The sequence below is a fragment of the Hyaena hyaena genome, unplaced genomic scaffold, assembly GCF_003009895.1.
Source record: "Hyaena hyaena isolate Hyena2069 unplaced genomic scaffold, ASM300989v1 scaffold_908, whole genome shotgun sequence".
In the NCBI taxonomy this organism is placed as follows: Eukaryota; Metazoa; Chordata; class Mammalia; order Carnivora; family Hyaenidae; genus Hyaena; species Hyaena hyaena.
This window is the reverse complement of record NW_024081544.1, coordinates 542,928-564,825: the sequence shown is the minus strand read 5'-3', so window position 1 is coordinate 564,825 and position 21,898 is coordinate 542,928. Positions and strand designations below refer to the sequence as shown.

Here is a 21,898-nt window from a genome sequence, read left to right as displayed (position 1 = left end):
GGTCTCAAACTCACAAACCAGGAGATCATGACCCAAGCCAAAGTCAAACACTCAACTGACTGAGCCCCCCCCCCCCCAGGTGCCCCCTTCATGGAATATTTTAAAACCTAACAGATCCCTTTCTTGCTGTAGCTCTGTATTTGAATACAGGGCTGTGCACCTGAATTCAAATCCAGGATGTGAAGTCACCGTTCCATTTCAAGCAAATGAACACTGATTAAATGTTTTGTAAAAGCCCCTGTTAATTTTGAATACCTAGGAAAAAGCTACCCACACCCACTCTTAGAACATTCATTATTTGCTGTTTTAATATCACTCACTTCAATAATATAAAGCAACTGGGATAAATCTTTATTAAGCAATTGAGATGAACTCAGCACTCTAGATTCGGGAAATGGAAGAGAACTGCTTTTAAACAGAGGAGAGGAGCACTGGGTGTTATATGTAAGTGATGTGTCACTGAATTATACTACTGAAACTACTATCATACTGTATGTTAACTAGAAATAAAACTTTAAAATAAGAAAAAGTAAAATAAAACCGACGAGAGAATCAAACTATCTGTGAGTGGGAGATCTTGATCCTTCATCATTTCTTCATAATCATGCATTTTTATGTTGTTTAAGATATTTGAATAATTAAAATATGCATCACTTCCCACACAGCTCTAATTGTAATTTTTTTAGCAACTTGTTTCATTACAGTTGTATTCTCCTATGTAACAAAGAATCTGATTTGAAGAGTTTTAAAATTAGCAACTGAAGATCTATTCTTGACATAGTAAAATTTCTGATTCCAAGTCGGTGTTTTTGCAACAATTCAAGAATATTAAGCTCACATAATTATGAAAAACTATAAGCACGAAGCAAAATGGAAATTATTCATCTATGAGTGTTTCCAAAGATAACCAAAAGAGTAAGGCCTTCTCCCCAAATCAAAATATATTTGGGAAACTAAAACTTCTCTAGCACAGGAATCTATCGCCTACACATTGAGGCTATAGAAAAATGTCAGCCTGAGTCTACAGAGAAAAGTTCCACCTCAGGCTCAAGGAGTAATCCTGCCCACAACTCATGGTCAGGTCAGTAGCAGTCCTGAAAATGTCAGGAAATGCAAAGGAAACCCAAGAATGATCAAATAATCCTATCTATAGGACCCAGTCTTTAAAACAACATCTTGAAAACCCAACAAATCACAGGGAAATGTATGTTGCACTAAGAAATTCCATTGATGAACTATATAGATGTACAACGTTTCTATACAGAATAGAACAGAAATTCAACAATCCCAAGAGGTTTTCTACACTCAGCAGAGACTTGAAAAAAGAACCAACTGCATTCAAAAAAAAAAAAAAAAATTCGAGATGAAAAAGAACTGCAGCAGCATCCAATAAATCAGCCCAGTCCTCTACAACACACGGCATCTCAGGAAACCTTTCTAAGGGAAGGGGGGATAAGAGAGGTGGCCAAGCAATCACATGCTAGGCAAGCAGTGCTCCAAAGCAGAAAGTCAAACTGTCTGGAATTCTCCCTTTTTGTTGGAATCAACAAAAACCAAATTCTAGAAGAGGACCTCAGAAAACGTGCCTGCCAAGTTGAAAGGGGGTCATCTCCTTCAGACAAGCTTGGGTCGCATCTCTGAGCACAGCTAAAGAGGTACAGGCTACCATGGGTCACGCCAGGACCTGCCACCCTTGCAAATCAGAAATAGCTGCCACTTAGAGAACAAGTGGCTGCAAGCTCTTTAACCCAGTTACTCAGTACTTTGTTTATTCGGCGGAGCCAGGAAGATTTTTGAAATGCTGGCATTGGAAAAACGAATGCGATTGACTAGAATTTTTTTCCTTGCTTCATATAGAAAGTTCCAGCCCAGGTCCAGCAGAGCAGCAGTTCTTAAACAGCACTTTACCAGTGCTTAAGATACAAGACCGTTTTCAATGCCTGCTACATTCTCACCCAAGCCCGATGCAAGTACTGGGATTATGCCCATTTTGTGCATGAGGAACCTGAGGCACAGAGGCTGCACAGCAGGTAAGTGACAACCAAGATGCAACTGCAGGCAGTGTGGCTCCAAGGTCCCTGCCCTTAACCATTCTCTGTGCAGCCTTTCAGTCCAACTACTAACTTCACAGCGGTCTCGTGTACCTGTGCCAGCCTCTGGAAATATACAGCCAGGCCCTGCACTGTGACACACCGTGCTCTGTCCTGTAACAGATCCAGGAACAGAGGCCGGAGGCGGGGCCACAGCCGGCCCATTAGCACGACAGGGCCAGTGCACAGCGGGTACCTTAGCCAGCTGAGCAGGAGCCAGATTCCAGCCACGCTTGCTCCCTCGTCCACTCACCTCTGCAGTGTCCACTATGTGCAACTGTCTAAGGCAGCACCAAGAGCATCCCTGGAAGGAGACTCCATTCAGTTTTGGTAGTGAAGGGCTGGAAGAAGGACTTAAAGGAGAGGAGGAGGGAAAACGGCAACTCTCCAACCCAAAACTATTTCTGTGATCTTTGCTCTGATCATTTTCAACAGGTAGAAGTCAGGATCACACAGGCCATAGCGGCTTTATTAACAAAACATCCGGATTACTGTGCAATAGCCCCAGACACAGCACGTGCACCCTAACTTCCCAGGTTGTCTTAGGAAAAGCTCCTGGCCCTGCAAGCTGCCCGAGATTAGCTTTCAGTCCCGTTGAAAGGTCTCAGCCTGGGCCATCTTCAACAGCTTCTAGACTCCATGTTCAAACCACCAGTTCTCTGCCCTGGGAGTCTGGTGTCGGCAGGGACCCCAAGCCTGGGAGTCCCCCAAGCCTGGGAGTCCCCCAAGCCTGGGAGTCCCCCAAGGAGATGTGGTTTGTGTGATAGATACAGCAACCGAGTCTTGAGAGTCCAGTCTCCTCCCTCGGAAGCTCAACACCTCTTAGCAGAGAATCACAGGCAGAGGGTCTTAAGTAACTGAGCTATGGGTTTATTTATCTGAACTAGGAGTGCCTCATAGCACAACTAGCTTGGACTTAACTTCCCCTAACCAGAGAACTGCTGGGTCTAGTTTTGGGGGGGGGAAATGCACCTGTCCAATTCCATCGTCTCTCCCACCACAGTTACCCTTACCCCACGCTGCGCTGTGCCTTCACTCCAACAAGCCAGGCTCACGCTAGTCCCTCCTCTCCAGCGTTTCCAGGGAGCCATCAGCCACAATGCATTTCTGTAAGTTGATTAACCTTTCCAAGTCTCCATTTTAACATCTGAAGAATGGAGCTGATAGAAGTATCTACCTCACAGAAAAAGCAGAACACCTTCAAAAGTTGGCAGGCACTTAGTGAAGGAAGTCAGAAAACCATGGTAGGAGCTCACTTATGCGGACTCAAAAAAGGCAAAACAAGCTCGCAGATACATAGAAGAGAATGGGGGTTGCCAGAAGTAGGGTTTGGATGGTGGCAAAAATGGGTCAAAAGGAGTCAAAAGATACAAACTTGGTTATAAAAAGTCCTGGAGCACCTGGGTGGCTCAGTCAAGTTAAGAGTCCAACTTCAACTCAGGTCACGATCTTACCATTTGTGAGTGACAGCCCTGCATCAGGCTCTGTGCTGACAGCTCAGAGCCTGGAGCCTGCTTCAGATTCTGTCTCTCTCCCCACCCCCCCTCCTCCCCTGTCTGTCTGTCTGTCTCTCTCTCTCTCTCTGAAAAACAAACATAAAAAAAGTCCCAGGAATGAATGTACAGCAGGAGGACTTTAGTTGATGACACTGTATTGCCTATATGAAAGATTATAGATCTAAAAAGTTATCACAAGAAATATAACTATGTACGGTAAAGAATGTTAACTAGACTCATTGTAGTTTCATTTTGCAGTTTATACGGTTACTGAATGATCGTGCTGTACACCTGTAACAAACATAAGATTAGATGCCAATTATACTTCAATTAAAAAAAATAGCCCTCAGTGTTGATATTGGCAGGTATCTTCTGCTGGGAAGAGAAATAAGAGGAAGCATCGGAGTAGGGGTGTCTGCACTGTTCTAGAACACCTCATTTCAGTTAATCCTCACCAAACCCGAGAGGAGTTACTCTTACTATCCTCTACTTTACAAAATGAATAAAGCAAAGTACTGAGAAGGAACTTGCCGAAGATCCAGTGAAGGCGCTGGAGCCAGGCAGCTGGACCTGGCTGTTAAAGTGGTAGGATCAGCAGCTCTAAACCATGAAACTCCTCTCCACCCACAAGAGCTTTGTGAAACGTCCCCTCCACCGTGCGGCCCGACTCGATTCCTTTGGGATCCTCAAGGATCTCCAGATCAGTCCTGCTCCTTAACACTCAGAATGAGGAGTTCTATCTAGCACTCTCTACCATTCATTGTCAAGGACATTGAGGGACCTTCACTTCATTCGCTGAGCATTTTCTGAAACTTGGTCAGCCTCTTGCTTGGGAGTCCTGCCACATTCCTGGCCATCTGGGAGCATACTCCATCCAACAGCATGGCGGTCTTTCTTCTTCCCCAAACCCTTCCTTCTTTTCTGCAGCTGACCAACCACAGCCACACTGGAGCTTCCCCTCAGAGAAGGGTTGTCTACGTCAGCGATCTTAAGTTCATAGGCCCTTTTGTCTGACCACATTGAACTCCTTCCAGTTTTCTGAACAGTTACTCCCAATGACACATTATGCAGCCTCAAGGTACCAGTTCCTTGCACCTCCTTTACTTCCCTGTGTGCCCTTCCAGTAACTCAGCTCACGGTCCATGGCTTCAACCACTGTATTGCCATAATCCTAAATTCCTCTATCCCCTTATCCACCCATTGACCCACACTGGAAAAATCCTAACCCCTACTAATCTAAGTACCTACCTCTTGAAACCTACACCCAAACAGGTTTAGAGAATGGAAGAAAACAATTCCACCACCCCACAGATTAGTGTCCTTCAGTCACGGCTTCCGACATCAACAGTCTGCAGCAACAAACATTTCGAGATCCCTGGTCATCACTCCCCCTCGTACTTCACTGAAGCTTTAAGCCCACTCAGCTCAAGCCCCAACCCCATCATATTTCAGTCACCAGCAGCAAACTGACCTATTCTACTTCATCATCATTTAGCCATCTCAAGTTGGGTGCCACGTAAAGAGGAAAGCCACCCCTCCAGTTCCCACTCTGGCCTCTGCCCTTTCACGGTACAATTCCTCGACAGGCTTAACTGCAGGAGTGTTCTTTCCTGACCTCCCGCTAGGCCTGAGCGCGCCCTGGCTCAGGTCACCCCGGACACAAATCCAGTGGCCACTCTTCAGTCCTTATTTCTGTGATCTCTGGCAACACTGCACATCATTGGTCACTTCTAGAAAGTCTCCCTTCTCAGCCTGATTGATTCCACACTCCCCAGGCTTCCTTTCAACCTTCTAGTTCTCCCTCAGCCTCCTTTTCTGGTTCCTTTCCTTTTTTCTGATCCCACGAAGAAGAAAAAAAAAAAGAAAGAAAGAAAGAAAGAAAGAAAGAATGCCTGCTATGTGCCAGCATTAACTGGGGTATGGGGCTTCCCCGGGATTCTCCTCTTCGCACTCTACATAATCCTCCCTGGACGAGCTTCTTCATGGCTGTGGCTTCAGGTATCATCTAAATAGTGAAGACCAGGAGGTCAGATGTTAACCAGACCAGAGTTCAAGTTCTGCCAGTTCCTCTTGGTACATTTGCTCTGGGAGTCTTCAGCCTGGATATGAGAAGAATTGTCGCCCTCATATCATGTAAGAAGACCACATGAAGAGAGATGGCCCAGGGGTCCATAGTCTCCCAGCACCCAGCTACTTGGGCATTCCCAACCCCAATGCCAGACAGGTTTACGAAGACTTGAAGTGACCCCAGTGAGTTTGTTAGCTCACTAACAAACCAGAACAGTGCTCAAACCAAAAACCTAAGGAATATCCCTAAAGTCTTTGTTCTCATCTTTTACATCTAATTACAAAATTCTCACACTTTTTAGAAGCATCTACATTTGTGCAACCCTCCTCCTCCTACCTGGTTGTAAATCCCTGGTTTCATTCCCAGATTAGGATGGCATCTTCGTAACTAGTCTTCTTGCTCCGGTCTGGCCTCCCTTTCTTATCCTTTACAGTGCAGCAAGATCTGACCAGGTCACTTCAGGAGACTTTGAAGGTTCCCATGAGGGGACTCCAGCTGGGCTCTGCAGGTTCATGTGAAACTTCTGCTCCCGCCACACTGAGCCCTGGGAGCTCCCTGAAGGGATGAGATTACTTACCCCCAAGTCAGTGCACAGGCTGTTCCTTCTGCCTGGCCCTGCCTGTCACTGGGCCAACTTGACTTCAACACTGTAGACTAAAAATTACTCCTATGGGAAGCTCTTCTGGGCCCTCAAGTTTCCTTTGATATGCTCCCTCAGTTATCTTTATTTCACCTCTAAGTGGAATATGCCACTCCAAAATGTAATTGCTTAATTTTCGTCTCCAAGAGAGGAAGTTCCCTGATGACAGGCCAATGTCTCATTCACAGGTCTATCCCTGGTGCTAGGACCACATCAGAACATCAAAGGCCCATAAAAACTGGAGCTGAGTGACTGACTGATAGCGTTGTCTTGATGTAACTTATCACTTAAGAAGTAAAATTAGAAGAATGGGAGAGAGATAGCTATCCCAGGAAGGAAACAGAAGGACTAAAAAATTTTGAAATGAAATAAACATTTGAGGTCACCTAATTAATCCCATCTTTTTATAGATGAATAAACAAGTTAATGAGACTGACTGGTTAGCCCAAACCTCCATATCTGGTTGGTGGCAAAGCCGTTGAACAAAACCAGCTCAATTAACTCCCATGATACCACTTCAGCAGGTCAGCATTTAAGTGAACCACATAGCCGAGTGGTGCAGGAATTTCAGAATATGGCCAGGAACTTCTCCAAATTAAAAAAAAAAAAAAAAAAAAAAAAAAAAGCAGCTTTGGACAACTTTTTCTTTGGGGTACACAGCCATCAGAACGGGTAGACAATACCAGAAGTCTAGGTGAAGACATAAAATAGCCGGAACTCTTATGCTGGTAGAAATCTAATTGGTACAACCACTTTGGAAAAGTGTTTTTGCACTATTTAGTAAACCTGAACATACATACACCCAATGAGCTTGAAATTCCACCATACCCAAAAGAACGATTTCCACAAAAAATACGTGCTAGAATATTTGTACCAGATTCCAAATATCCTCAGACTAAGAATGGTCTAAATGCCCAACAGATACTCATAATCACACTGCATCAAAAGAATAAATTGCTGATTAATGCAAGCAGGATGAATTGCAGGCACGCTGAAAGAAATCTTAAGCAGATTTTGACTCCATCTATGTCAAGTTCAAAATCAGGTAAAACTAATCTATGTCAGTACTACCTGGGAAGGGACACAAGAGAGCCTCTGTAGGGGCACCTGGGTGGCTCAGTTGGTTAGGCGTCCAGTTTTAGCTCAGGTCATGATCTCACAGTTGGTGGGGTTCGAGCCCCGCATCGGGCTTTGTGCTGACAGCTCAGAGCCTGGAGCCTGCTTCAGATTCTGTGCCTCCCTCTCTAATAAAGATTAAAAAATATATATAGAGAGAGAGAGCCTCTGTAGTACTGGAAATGCTTCACATCTCTATTTGGGGGTGATAAGATGCAGGTACATATACATTTATCTAAGCTTGAGATATCACTAAAAGTGCACAATTAAAACTGAGTGAATGGGAGTGCCTAGGTGTCTCAGTGGGTTAAGCCTCTAACTTCGGCTTGGGTCGTGATCTCAGTTTGTGGGTTCTAGCCCCACATTGGGTTCTGTGTTGACAGCTCGGATCCGGGAGCCTGCTTCGCATTCTGTCTCCCTCTCTGCCCCTCCCCCACTTGTGGTCGGTCGGTCAGGGTCTCGCTCTCAAAAATAAATGCTAAAAATTTAAGAAAATCAATACTGAGTGAATGAACATTAGGAAAAAGGTATTCTATAAAGCTGGTACGCACCTATGTTCAAGTAGTATAATATATTCGTTATCTCATTCAACCCTCAAAAAAGCCTTAAGTTTTATAAATAAGATTTTTACTAGTCATAATTGGGGTTTTAAAAAATCTGAATCAGAACAGGAGGGAAGTAGGGAATTAAAAAAAAGATAGTTAAAAAAATAAGCATTCTTTTTGGGACTTTCTTTTTGCAAAAGAGACCAAGAAGTAGGTTTTATCCAAGGTCAAGGACAACTTTTTGATATCCAGCTCTTAAAGTATACATGAAAGGATGTGTTCCTACGCCATGTTTAGTTAATGCAACAAGAACTGTACACCCAGTTTTGAAGAAAAATCTCCAAGTTGTCACTGATGTGGGGCAGGAGGTGGGGGAAATCAAGGACATACAGAGAGGCTCATTTGATCTACACTTGTCCACCCCCTCTCCCAAATCGATGCCATTACACTGAGTCCTATGTACTCATACTTATCAGTTTAGAAAACTCTAGTAGAATTTTTTAAAAGAACTTCAGTTTTATTATGTTTTTATCACAGAGGGAAGCTCTGATGCTGTCTGAATCTTGCAAAGGAGAAAACAACTGCGGCTTGGAGTGATTTGTCATAGATCAGGTTCCCAGTATTTGGGGTTTTAGAAAGAAGTACATTCTAAATATATACTACATTCATACAAGAACTGGAGAATATAGGAATGTCCTCTTTTTATTCTGCTAGGTAATTACATTTTGAGAGAGATACTTTCATTCACTATCATTTTAGATTAGACTGTAGATTCTATTATCTACAAAAAGTTGGGACAATATTGCAAACTTAGGTCTGTAAATTTACAATTACTTGGCAACACTTTCCTGATTTTGCTATGGATTGATATTTGGAAAAAATCCCTTAGATCACATCAGTAGCAGGAGGAGTACACAGGAATCCAATACAGAACTTCGAAGTTCTTTTCTTCTCTGCCACAATGATGGGTACAGTTTAAGATTACAGACATGTCACCAACCCGTATAGCAACCACACAATTGTGATTACTCCACTCCTCCTGCTCCTCGGTTTCTTCAACCACAAGACAGGAATAAACATTCCTACACCTGTCAGGGTTGTAGAAAGCTCTAATGGAACAGTAGAATCCCAGATTAAGTACTTCCTGCAGAATCTGAGAGTGAATTATAAATATTAATCATCATCATGATCACAAACTTTATTACTTCGCTTTGACTTAAACACTGGCTGATTATAAATAGGCGCTGTTCTAAGTACATTACAAATATTAACTTATTGAATCAAGGTCAAGAGCTTTAAAACGCACGTAACTTTTGACCCTACAAATCTACTTCTAGAACTTGATCATAAAACAAAAATACCTCAGATTAGAAACACCGTATGTAGCAATCCCTTTTAGAGATTCACCATGTACATCCACATATTAAAGGCTGTACAATAAAGACACTTGTTTAACTTTGTCCCAGTTTTTAAACTTCCTCTGCACTGAAACCCCTTTTTATACTAAGATGCATTTAAATGCCACAGAACTACGACTCCTTACAATACACTAGCATAGAATATCCAGGAATTTGTGCAGAATATTCAGTTCAGTGTTATTTATAACAGCCCAAATTGGAACATAAAATATTCAATGGAAAGGTGATTAGTTAGAACTATGGTCAGTATATAGTGCAGAAAAAAATCAATGAAGAGACATCTAAATTTTAAATATTCATAGATGTAAAAAGCAGGTTATAAAACTCTTCATTATGATGCAGGGTTGAAAACGTTAACTGCTTCTTTGTGGGTTACTGGATTACGATTTTTCCCCCATTGTGCTTTCCAAATTTCCATTTACTTAATAAATACAATTACCAAAGTAATCTCCGTCCTTGCATAGGCAAGAATAAATATGCGTATGTAGGTATACATATATTAATAGGATGACAAAATGACTATCAATTCTAAGACAGGAATCCTAATATTGAAGTGCAAATGAGATTTATAGGATTTACTGTGTAATACTAACAAGCAAACATGTACAAATCACACCTCAAAACCAATACCAATTCTCCGAGCTTCTCACAAAATCCAAATGAGATCTCTACGTATGGAAACATAAATGGTAATATCCAAACCAGAAATATGAAAAAACAAGTATCTACCGATACATACAAGCAGCATTCACTGATCCCCGAAACAGAAAACACGTTTCAAAACGAGCAGTATGTTACCATTTCTGTAAAATTCTATTTACCACACTGTTATTATATTCTTTGTAAATACATGCAAACATACAAGAGGATAAAAACAGAATGCCTGAGAAGGATACCCACGAACTTCAGCACAAAGGAAGGGGGAGCAGCAAGCTTTAGCTCTAGCCTTAGAGTGTTTTGTTTTTTTAAAGCAGAGTTTTGAAGTTAAAATGGCAAGATGGGAACAACTGTTAATCAGGGAGGTAGGTACACAGAAATAGGCTTTATTATTTTCTGTGCTTTTCTGAACACTTGTACTCAGAATATTTGTTTTAAAAGTAAGACTCTGAAAGGTTGTATTTTGTTTTAGTTCCTGACACCATGAGCAGGGGTGTAATTAGAACAGGTATGGTCCTTCTGTGCCTCCATCAAGGGTCCTGGGAAGACTCTAGACGGTCATCCACTTTCTCAAGAGGTCAGAGAAGCAGCTACACTGCTGAAAAATCCCACAGGAATCCTTCTTGGGGAGACACGGACACAATTACTAGGAGGGAAGTCCTCAACCCGGAGAGAAGCAGTCCAGAGGTCAGAACAGTGCGCAGCAAATCTAGGTACAGAGGAACTGATAACCAGACTGTCCTTTCAAAACTGTTCCACTCAAAAAACCACAGAGGTGTGTTTGGCTGGGAGCCAAAAAGCACAACACCAACCTTTATGCAAAACAGTGGAGGAAAGTAGGTAAACAAATGAAGGCCTTGTCACCTGAAGGCACAAACTCAGGCAGTTGCCCCAGCAGGAACTGGGCGGCCCCTGAATTCCTGGGAAGGGTGCTCCCAAGAAACCAAGTGACCACAGTCAAGTGACCCCCTCAACTGCCAGCATGGGGTCTAGGATTCATGCTGCCTCGCTCACTCACTCATCCTCTCAGCTATTAGGCAGGCGGTACTAAGGGCTTCTAGGCCTGGGCTTGGAATCCTCCAAGCCAGGCTCACATCCCCACCCTAACACTCCACTGGCCAATGTACCACCGCCCTGAACCTCAAGCGCCTTTTCTAAAACAATGTTTTGTAAGATGGTGGCATCTGATTAACACGATTGACGGAAGGATGAAGTTAGGTGACAAGAGTGAAACACTCTGCACCACACTTAGTCCATAGTCCCCTCTTTGATTTTGGTGGTCAGCAAGCTGGTCAGAGACCCTGCCCTGATGCGGGTGACAGATGATAACCATCACCCTGGGCCACGCAAGGCCTAGTCACACATCATCTTTAGCGCTCGATGTCAGAACTGGCTACCTAATTTGTGAGGCCCGGTGCAAAGTGAAAAGGTTTGCAAAGGATCAAAAATTAAGACAGTAACCACAGAGCATTAAACTAAACGCGGGGCCCTTCTAAACATAGTCCCCCATGGCCACTCGCCCTTGAAGGCAGCCCTGCAAGAAGTCACTGTGCTCACTTTGCAGACACTTGAAGGCTGACAAGAATGGAACTTCCTAAACTCATCCAAACGCTTGAAGCATTTGGGGAGATGCCAGGGGGAGAGCCGCAGCATAAGGAAAGGGGGCTGTGGGCTTGAGAACAGAAGTGCATCGTTCATTTGTGAGATGTTACCAGAAAAAACGGTTTTTGTTCTCCGTGACACCACTACCAGAACTTCGCAAAGAATCTTTCCATCTTTCCAGTCTACCTCAGAAACAAATTCTTAAAAACACCAAACAAAACAAATACATTCTGTAAGCGAGAGGCTACTTGGAGCCCAGGGTCTGCTGGGGACAGCCTCCCTTCCCAGGCAGCACTTGTTAGGAGGCAGAGCAGGCCTCAGATACATGGACAAATGCATCCTCCATCTCAGTGAAGGTGCCCCTGAAGTGACAGTAGGGGGCTAACGGGGCTGTCCAGAAATCCATTTGTGGTCACTTAATGAAACCTTAGATGCTAAAGGTCACCTCAGTGACCAGACTATGGGGCAGGAAGCTCAGGACACATTTTTAATATTTATTTTGAGAAACAGAACACATGTGTAAGCAGAGGGGCGGGGGGAAGAGGGAGGGAGGGAGGTAGAATCCAAAACAGGCTCCGAGCTGTCAACACAGATCCTGATGCTGCAGGGGCCCCATCCCACGAATGGGGATCAGGACGTCAAGACCTGAGCCGAAATGAAGAACCAGATCCTCGAACGAGCTCCCCAGGTGCCCCCCACAGTACAGTTCTTTCTATACAGCCTTCTCCTTAACAGTCCATTTACAAGGGCCAAGTCCTGCAGAACAAGAGCCTCAAGGCCCCTGGCGTTTTGCCCTTTACTTAAGCAGCACTGTGTACTTGAAAAACATGGTAAACATTTCAACCATCTCCCAACAGCTTTACCACCACACTGGGAGGAAGGCCCCAATCCCAGCTCCATTACTTGCTAGCTGTGTGAACCTGGGGAAACACCACCTTTCAACTGAGCCTCCTTTTAATGCCTTTACTCAGGAAAGCACTTACAACACTGCCCGGCACACAGGAAGTACTCAGTAAATGTTAACTGATTTACCCTCATAACTCACACTTAACTCCTCCCAACCCCATGGATCTTTTCCTAGGAGTCCTTTTTCACAACTTAACACTGCAGTAATGGGGGTGTCTGGGTGGCAGTCTATGAAAGCATCTAGCTCCCAGTTTTGGCTCAGGTCATGATGTCCCCACTTTGTGGGTTCGAGCCCTGCATTGGGCTTTGCGCTGTCAGGGCAGAGCCTTCGTGGGATTCTCTCCCAGCTCTTTCTCTGCCCCTCCTCCACTCGCAAGGTCTCTCTCAAGGGAAAAAAAAAAAAAAAAGACTGCAGCAAGAGAATCTCAGAATCAGAGCCAGAGCTAACGCCTCTACATCAGAGTTCCTGCTTAATGGTACAGATGTACCATTCTTCAACCATTTCTGCAATGACAACTCCAGATGGTTAATCTGCATTTGCATTATTTTAATCTTATGATTAATAAAATATTTACATGACTAATCCAATTACAGTTAGGGCTAAACAACGTTTGGCCTGTATTTTACAGTCCATCTGACCACAGTCTGAACATATAACTTATGTTGAGTCCTTCTGAGTTAAAAAAAAAAAAAAAAAAAAACTGCAGACTTTAAAGATAATGGAACACCAGATAAAATCCCAATGTACCTTCAGGCCTTTTTTCAAATGGGCACATTTACAACTTACTAGTACCTATAGGCTCTTTTCTTTGAAGCACCTCGGATTTCCTGTTCTTGGTCGGCTTTTATTCTGTAAATGGTGACGGAACTGGTGCTGACCAGTCTACCTTCTCACTCAATCATCCCCACTGACACACAGATCTTTATAATGGCAGCGACAGCCTATGACCAAAAAATTAGGGCCGGGTTCACTGATCTCTACAAGAAGTCTAGGACCCTGGCCTTAAATTCCAAACACAATATGTAAATGCAGTGATCACTGGTTGACAATTAGCCATGACTAATCAAGCATTTTTAGTTGTCATATTTTCAAGTCTAACTTTGCATTTTACTTCACAAGAAAACAAAAACACAGAAGATGAGAGACCTAGCAGAAAGCCAAGGAGCACCTCAGAAGCTGTTTCCTCTTGGGGCGCCTGGGTGGCTCAGTTAAGCATCTGACTTCAGCTCAGGTCATGATCTCGTGGTCAGTGTTGGGTTCAAGCCCAGCGCTGGGCTGTGTGGTGACAGCTCTGAGCCTGGAGCCTGCTTCAGATTCTGTGTCTCCCTCTCTCTGCTCTTCCCCTGCTTGCACGTGTGCACTCTCCCTCTCTAAAATTAATAAAGATAGAAGAAGAAGCAGTCTGTCCTATGAACCTTATGCAACCTGTCCTGCCACAGACTCCACCAGGGCCAAGTGCCTGGCAGTCCCACAGCCAAGGAGATCTCAACAGGGAGCTCATCCCCCAGGGCTTTCAGTGCTATGCACAAAACAGGGGTTCCATAAATATTTGTTGAATGGATTAAAATATCAAAATGTCATTTATTTTCCCAAATATTAAACAAGCAACCATCTTGTGACATCCTACTTGCTGATTACCGCCCCAAACCTTTCCACATACTGGCACTAGTTTAAAAGTTAGCCCGATATTGGGGCATCTGGGTGGCTTAGTCGGTTAAGCGACCGACTTTCGCTTAGGTCATGATCTCGCGGTTGGCGGGTTCGAGCCCCGCGTCGGGCTCTGTGCTGACTGCCAGCTCAGAGCCTGGAGCCTGTTTCAGTCTGTGACTCCCTCTCTCTGTGACCCTCTCCTGCTCACGCTGTCTGTCTCTCTCTCCTAGAAATAAAAATTTAAAAAAAAAAACTTTAAAAAAAATAAAAAAATAAAAGTTAGCCCAATATTTACCACGGAGAGGTCATTAAGGTCTTAAGGTTTAAGAGTAAGTAATGTAATCACAATACATTAACATTTTATATCTGAAAAAAAAACAATGTGCTGTTAATAAATCCCTTTCCCTCCATGATCTCATTTAATCATTATGGGCAGGACACAAAGCAGAACAAGTTTTGTGGTTTTGATGACATAAGGGGGAGAAAAGAAAAATCCTCACCAATGGTAATGAAGACAAAATCTGAAACTGAAAGGAATCTAGAGGTTGCTCCTGTGCAACCGCCCAGAAAAACCGGATAGATGTGTTTCTTTCACTACAAGCTGATTTTCTCCTACCTTACTCCAGAAGCTCTGTACATAGTTCTACCTGTCAGAAGAGAGTGAGCATTGTATTTCCCTGATGAGTGATGTTGAGCATCTTTTCACGTCTGTTGGCCAGCTGGATGTCGTCTTTGGAAGTGTCCATCCATGTCTTCTGCCCATTTCTTCACTGGATTATTTTTTGTTTTTTGGGCGAAATAAGTCAGGCAGAGAAAGACAAATATCCTGGGATTTCATTCATATGTGGAATTTAAGAAACACAATAGAACTGAGGGTTGCTGGAGGGGAAGGTTGCTGGGGGATGGGCATTAAGGAGGGCACTTGTTGGGATGAGCACTGGGTGTTGTGATTAATCACTGGGTTCTACTGCTGAAACCAACACTACACTGTATGTTACCTAGAGTTTAAATAAGTTTAAAAAAAAAAAAAAAAGAGAGAAGCTGGCCCTGCCTAATGGAACAGTAGCAAAATCTTTACCCATAGTCCTGACACATGTGAACATGGTCTTTTAAATCCATCATGAAAATTGGTATGCAGTCTCCTATGCCAATTTCCTTAACCAGAAAGCATGAGTTTATATTTAAATTACCACCAGGCTACACAAATAATCTTGATAATCTTGAAGTGTGAAGGATACATTCTGCATTCCCCAGAACAAAACACCTAATCCAAACAGATTTTATCTGGTCTCAGTTTAGAAGCTGGTAAGAGAGGTAGAATTGTCTCTCTGTCTCATTCATTTCAAATACTAAGCACTGGGGTGATATTATTTACAATTAGCAAGTTTACTATATCCCTGAACTAAATTAAAAAACCCAGTCTTAAATATTAAGGCATTATCCCTGTCCCTCACCCTATTGGTCACCTCTAATTGAGAATATTTAAGAAATCCAAAGCAACCTCAAAGAGCAAAGAGCTTCATTTGTTTTAATATCCAGAGTCCTATTAAAAGCTATTAAAAATAGCACCTGTACCTTTCTCTGCTACTCTCCTCCAAATCTAAAAGGTTAAGTGATGACATCCCATCTAAAGAACAATGGACAATACATACACACAGCTCCCTCTTCCAGTTTCCAACAGCAGCAAGAGAAGTCAAACACCTGATTAAAAAAGAAAGGACAGCATACACCACTATTCCTGTCAAGTGCACGGAAAGGGAGCTCGCTCTAGTCCACAGGCTTGGCAAAATCTGAAGAGCCAAACTCTTAAAGAAGAATTCCCCACTCCCAACCCCTGGACATCACAAAACTTGGGAATTGGTTTTAAAAAGGAGATCCCAAATGCAGTCAAGAGAATTTTTCCCCCCTAGAAACTGGTTTTTAATAAATACCCCATAAGGATTACATACAAGCAAATAAGTCCACTTGAAAGGCAAGGAGAAAGGAATGATGTGTGGCACTTCATTTTCTCAGTTGATAAGGAAACACAAAAGACAACCTCTAGAGGTTTGTGTCTTTTTAACTGGAAAATTAGATGGAAAAACTGGACGTCATCTTTAAGGATTCTCTTAAATGTTTTCACAGAGGATACTTGGCACACTCAAAAACTGACTTCAAGACTTTTCTCTCATCTCCAATGAGTAGCCAATGATTTTTATGTAACAGTTTCACTGCAGTTGTGATTTTTTTTTTTTAACTTTAAAGCTTAAAGGAACAAAATGATGTTTTAGTACCAATGCAATAGGACATGTGGGGGTGTGGCAGGTAAAAACCAAAAGGCCGTGTCAAATTTGGGGCCCACTGATTGTAACACAAACCTGTTAGTAAACTGACAAATGAATCTGCTTTTAAGGTACCCTAAAGCCCCACTAACATTCATTCACCAACTTTAGATGATCTACCTGGAAGTTAACCTGAGTAATAAACCAATTTTCAATCCCCAGCCCCCCAAACGGTTTGGTGGTTTTGGCACCTTGGCTTTGTGATGCTATTTGTAAATTTAAAATTCACCCACTAAAAGAAATAAATAGTCAGAACCACCTGACTTCCTTTTCAGGAACTACTTAAGTATCCAATATTAGCTTTCAGTAATGTCACCCTTTCCTCTTTGGTAATTATCCTCAACAAACTTTGGCTTTGAGGACTGCAAAACAAAACCATAGCATTGTATTTTACAAGACAAGCTACAAAATAATGGGTTATTTACTTCGGAAAACCTAAGAAACACTTAGCAACTCTTAACCTACCTGACACTTCAAATTTAAAAAAACACTCTCAATCAGATAACCTCCTTAAACTGGCTCCAGTTGTGGGTGGACAATGTCCCTTTATCACAAAGGTAACTGACATCAACGAATGATCAGAATTCCAACTCAGAATTTTTTGTCTCTGCTCCACTCACAAGGTCATGCATTAACTTCAGTCAGCATCCTCCCCCACAAAAAACAAACAAACCAAACCATTAAGCTTTAGGGGAAACCTCTCCTTCACATAAACTAGAGTAAGTCCAATACAAGAAGACATTACAAAACCAGCCCGCGTCCAGCGTTTCTTGACCTCATGAAAGCATTCAGTCTTTCTCAGAACAGCATTAAGTTTAATTCCTAGAAGGCACTAGCAAATCTCTGCCAGGCCAATCTACAGTCAAAAACGACTGCATGTGTCCAAGATCACAGAAGGGTCAGTGTTTTTAACCAGCTACTTCAACTCTGCCTAACAGCGGTAACAAGGTAAACCTGGTAATTGTATGGGATTGAACACGGCCAATGTCAGTGAGGATTTCCCTGAACACAAACATGCAGCTCTGGGGAAATAGAATTTCTGGAACAATACATGCTGCTTGCATAATTCCACAAAAACTCGAGTGTATTATCGAAATAATGTTCAGTCCCAGCTTTGTGCTGACACTTCCCACCTAAACTTCGCAGCACAAGCCTGGCCTAAAAGCACAGCTGAGATCCAGGGTAAAAGCCACATGCACCCACCACACAAACAGTGGGACAATGCCTGCCCTTACCCAGTCCCGACACGACTGCGATCTAGTTTAGTCCCGTCTACTTTACGGTAATGTGCTTTTAAAACCTCGCCACGACCGAGGTCATAGCTTTAGAGATCTAATAACAACCAAATGACTGGGGCTGCCAGGCACTTAGTAAGCCATTCTGGTTATGGCTCTTTAATAGTACCTGGAGTTCTGCTAAAAAGGGACAGCAGAAAACTCCTGCCTCCCTGGAAAGAAAGTCCTCTGCAGGGAACACAGAGGGGAGCAAAGAACCCGATTTCGGGCAGGGGACGCCCGCCGAGTCGGCCCCATCTCCCCGGCAGCGCCAGCACGCCCCTCTGCCCGCAGCGTGGTGGCCGGGGCCGCACCTTTACCTGTCAGCTCCGCCACCCTCCCCGCCCCGCCGGCCGCCCCTCCGGGTCCCAGCACAGCTCTAAAGCAGGCTGCTGGAGCAAGAACCCCAAAGGCATCCCATCCCAAAGAAAGAAAGCAAAAAGGCTGTTCCTCCAGGCGGAGGGACACCAGGCACGTCGGTTCCAAGAGGCGACACGCTACCCCTGCCTCGCACCTACCAGATAATCCATGTACAGAAACGCCTCAGTTATGCGGAGATCAGACATCCGGCAGCCTAAAGCATCCGGAACGGCTCCAAACCCGGGGGAAAAAAGCAGCTTCTCCGGCTGCGAGCTAGCAGCCCCTGAAAAAGCCAGCAACAACGAAAATAGCCGAGAGCGGCCGAGCAGCCGAAGATTACACAAGGGGCGCGGCGATTGGCCGGGCGGGCGGGCAGAAGGAAAGGAGAGCGCTCATTGGCTGCGGTGGCTATAAAAAGCGGGCCACTGCGGGCGGCAGGAGAGAAGCGCGGGAGCGGCTAGGGCAATGGTTCCTGTGAGCCGGGCGGACGAGGGCGGGGGCTAGGGCTGCGCAGGCGGAAGAGCGAGCCGGGAAGAGCGGAAAATCTGCCGGTGCTGCAACCGCCCGAGTTCTGCGTGCTACCGTAGCCGCCTATTCGGGGCAGAGCGGAACTGCGCTCCTGTGCAAGAGAGCCGTGGTGTCCCCTCCCACCCCCAGTAGGAAGCCAGTCCTGACGCGGGAGGCGTGGTAGCCACCGACACCTAACGCCACTCTCCGGAGTGAGTTCCTGCGGGCTCTGAGGCCTCGAGAGCGCACCGAGGGGGCGCTTAAGGAACGTACTCCGCACAAGCGGGTCGCTGACAGGGGCAGCCCCCTCCCGACCTCGGTGACGTGAATCTTCGAAGCGGTCAGCTCCAGCCTGAAGGCTCTTCAGGGTGCACCGCAGCTTAGGGGACGCAGCCAGAGAGAACCCAAGAAGCTCCCTTAGAACGCCAGGTGGTCCTCAGAATTCACTCTCCTCCATGGGAGAAGAAAATAAAAGTGGAGGGTAGACCTCAAACACCAGAGAGAAGCAGGAAGGTGTTTGCATGCTTTGACTCCAGTTACACTGAACACAAATCCATCACCCCTAAAGAAAATGAGCAATCTAACAAGCAGCTCTCTAACAAGACCCATGTAACACAGTATTGCTGTCCTGGGTAAGAGGGAAGAGCATTAGCAGGTGCATTTCCTGGTAAGTAACTTGGAAATTGGCATTGGGATTTTGCGATTCTATTAAAGGCGGGGGGGGGGGGGGGGAGGGGTGCAGTATTAGGAAGTTAGATAAGAACGCACGGGGATTTTTTTGGGTTTTTTTTTTTGTTTGAAGATTTAGGCTATGAACAACCACACAATGCCAGACGTACCAACTTAGCTCACATGACCAGAGTACCGCAGCAGCCAGTACCGCGCCCTCACATAGCTTGAGAATGAAGGGATTGATTGCTCTCACCTGTATTAATTAGGGCTTCCATACAATAAGGTATAAAAGTGAAACTTCAACTGAAATCTTCCTGAAGAGACTGCCTGACCGTATAAATATATTAGGGGTTGGATTTTTATCTTCCCCTCAACTTGGCACCTTCCCTTTTTGCATCTTCAAGAACGGATTTCCATACTAGAAGCTTACCTGCAGCAGCCAAAACAGGTCACTAGGTAACAATGGAATTCACCCCAAATATGCAAAAAGGTGGTGCAGACCCTCAGACAGCGCTTCAGGTCAGTAAGCCATGTGATTTGGGCTATTCTAGCTCATCTCTCTCAACCTGTTTTTTCTGCTAAACAATGAGAATTCTTGAGGCCAGAGGATTTTTTGAACTAAAAGCCAAATATACACTTAGTACAGAGCTTGACTTTGTTGATCTAACTTATATACAAGATTGTGTAAATTGAACTTCTGCAGAAATTTCAGTGACTTTTGCCTATGCAGGAGCTAATGACTCAGTTGTGTTAAGCAACGTTAAATCCAATTTTGATTGATTTATCATAATGCCAAGAACATGTAGATTTAGAAGAAATTTTGACTTGGATTCTGAGGCGATGGGCTTCCCTAAACCTAAACCTACAGGACAATTGGTTCAAATTGCAGAAGTTGAAGTCCTTTGAGATTTGCTAGCAAAAAATGAATCTAATAGATCAGAAACCTTTTGAGTTTGGTTTTTTCCTCTCCATGAAGAGGCATATTACAAACAAGATGAAGGGCTTGAGTTAGCAAAGAGACAACTTATGGTCCATTGTCTCTGTGATAATGGAGGTCTTGACTACTGCCAAGCAGACTCTTAAGCAGCCGGTCAGTTTCTATCTAGGGGAAGATAAACACTCAGGAGCAGCTGCCTTCTTTCCTTTAAAAGCTAACCTTAGTGGGTGGCTCCGTCGGTTAAGGGTCGGATTCTCGGTTATGGCTCAGGTCATGAATTCGCAGTTTGTGGGTTCGAGCCCCATGTTAGGGGCTGTACTGACCGTGCCTAGCCTGCTTGGAATTCTCACTCTCCCTGTCCGTCTCTCTCAAAATAAACTTAAAAAATAAAAGCTAACCTTAGAGAAGAGAATCCTGAACAGAAGTCTTTTAAACATATTTCATCCTACTTCTCAGAAGGAGTAAATGAGCTCAAAGCAGGGAGATGAAATAATTTATTCAAAGTTACAAAGGTTGCACCATAGTATTCACCATATTCCATACTGTTTGTACATTATGACTCACACCAAGAAAAACCTTGGGTTTGATGGATTTTAAAAATCCTACATTGCCTTTTGGGAAAGTATCTCAACCTAAAGCTTCAGAACTCCATATGGAGCACGTTATTCCAATTAGGTGTTAGTCTTCTGGGATGTATATAAACCTTTGTGCAGAGGAGAGAGGCTACCTTATTTGGTAAGAACAGATACCACACTCCCTAGGACGTGAAGCTGCAGTCTTAGCGGATAGCTTCTGCTATTGGGTAGCCACCCCAATATGTGCTTCAAAAAAGCGTGGAGGTTAGAATGCGTTCACTTCACTGTATGCCAATTAACAGGCTACAGTCTTGACTAAGACGTGATCTAGTAACATAGCCTGCCTTTGCTGTAACAAGAATGACCCTCTTCCAGACACCTAAGAAAACATATATAAACTCATGAGGCAGTTGCAGTACCACACAGATTTTGAGGAAAGAGGCTGTTACTGTTACTTGTTAAAAGGAGAAATTCTTTTGATTATCCATAGTCTACAATTCTATAAAGACTGCTGACCAACCAGATTCAGAGAAAAGTTTGAAGCATCACTTGTAGGAAACAAATGCATTTTTTGCAACTTGGTCTCCCAATTTCTACCATCTAGAAAAAAAAAAAATATATATATATATATATATGTCCATGGCTATTTCCATCTACTTTTTGTTTGATGTAATTTATGGAGAATATAGTTTTTACTAGTTTTGTATCATGCACTCGCTTTACATAAACTTCACTATATCCTGAAACTTCATAAATGTTTCATGGCTATATAAAGCTCTACAATAGAAATGTACTATGATATGAACAGACACTTCTCCAAAGAGGACATCCAGATGGCCAACAGACACATGAAACGATGCACAGCATCCCTCATCAGGGAAATACAAATCAAAACCACACGGAGATACCACCTCACGCCAGTCAGAGTGGCTAAAATGAGCAAATCAGAGAACACGAGATGCTGGCGAGGATGTGGAGAAACGGGCACCCTCCTACACTGTTGGTGGGAATGTAAACTGGTACAGCCCCTCTGGAAAACAGTGTGGAGGTTCCTCAGGAAACT

At 43.8% G+C, this 21,898-nt stretch overlaps 1 protein-coding gene across 1 annotated transcript in view; it reads right to left on the bottom strand.

Moving 5' to 3' along the window:
* The window catches only part of ARL15 (ADP ribosylation factor like GTPase 15), a 201,383-nt gene extending 182,929 nt beyond the window's left edge, over nucleotides 1-18,454 (bottom strand). Inside the window, exon 1 of the mRNA XM_039220797.1 lies at nucleotides 18,303-18,454. Within this exon, the coding sequence (XP_039076728.1) occupies nucleotides 18,303-18,350 (48 nt within the window). The 5' untranslated portion in view covers nucleotides 18,351-18,454. The remainder of the gene's footprint in view (nucleotides 1-18,302) is intronic.
* Nucleotides 18,455-21,898: the final 3,444 nt, after the last annotated feature.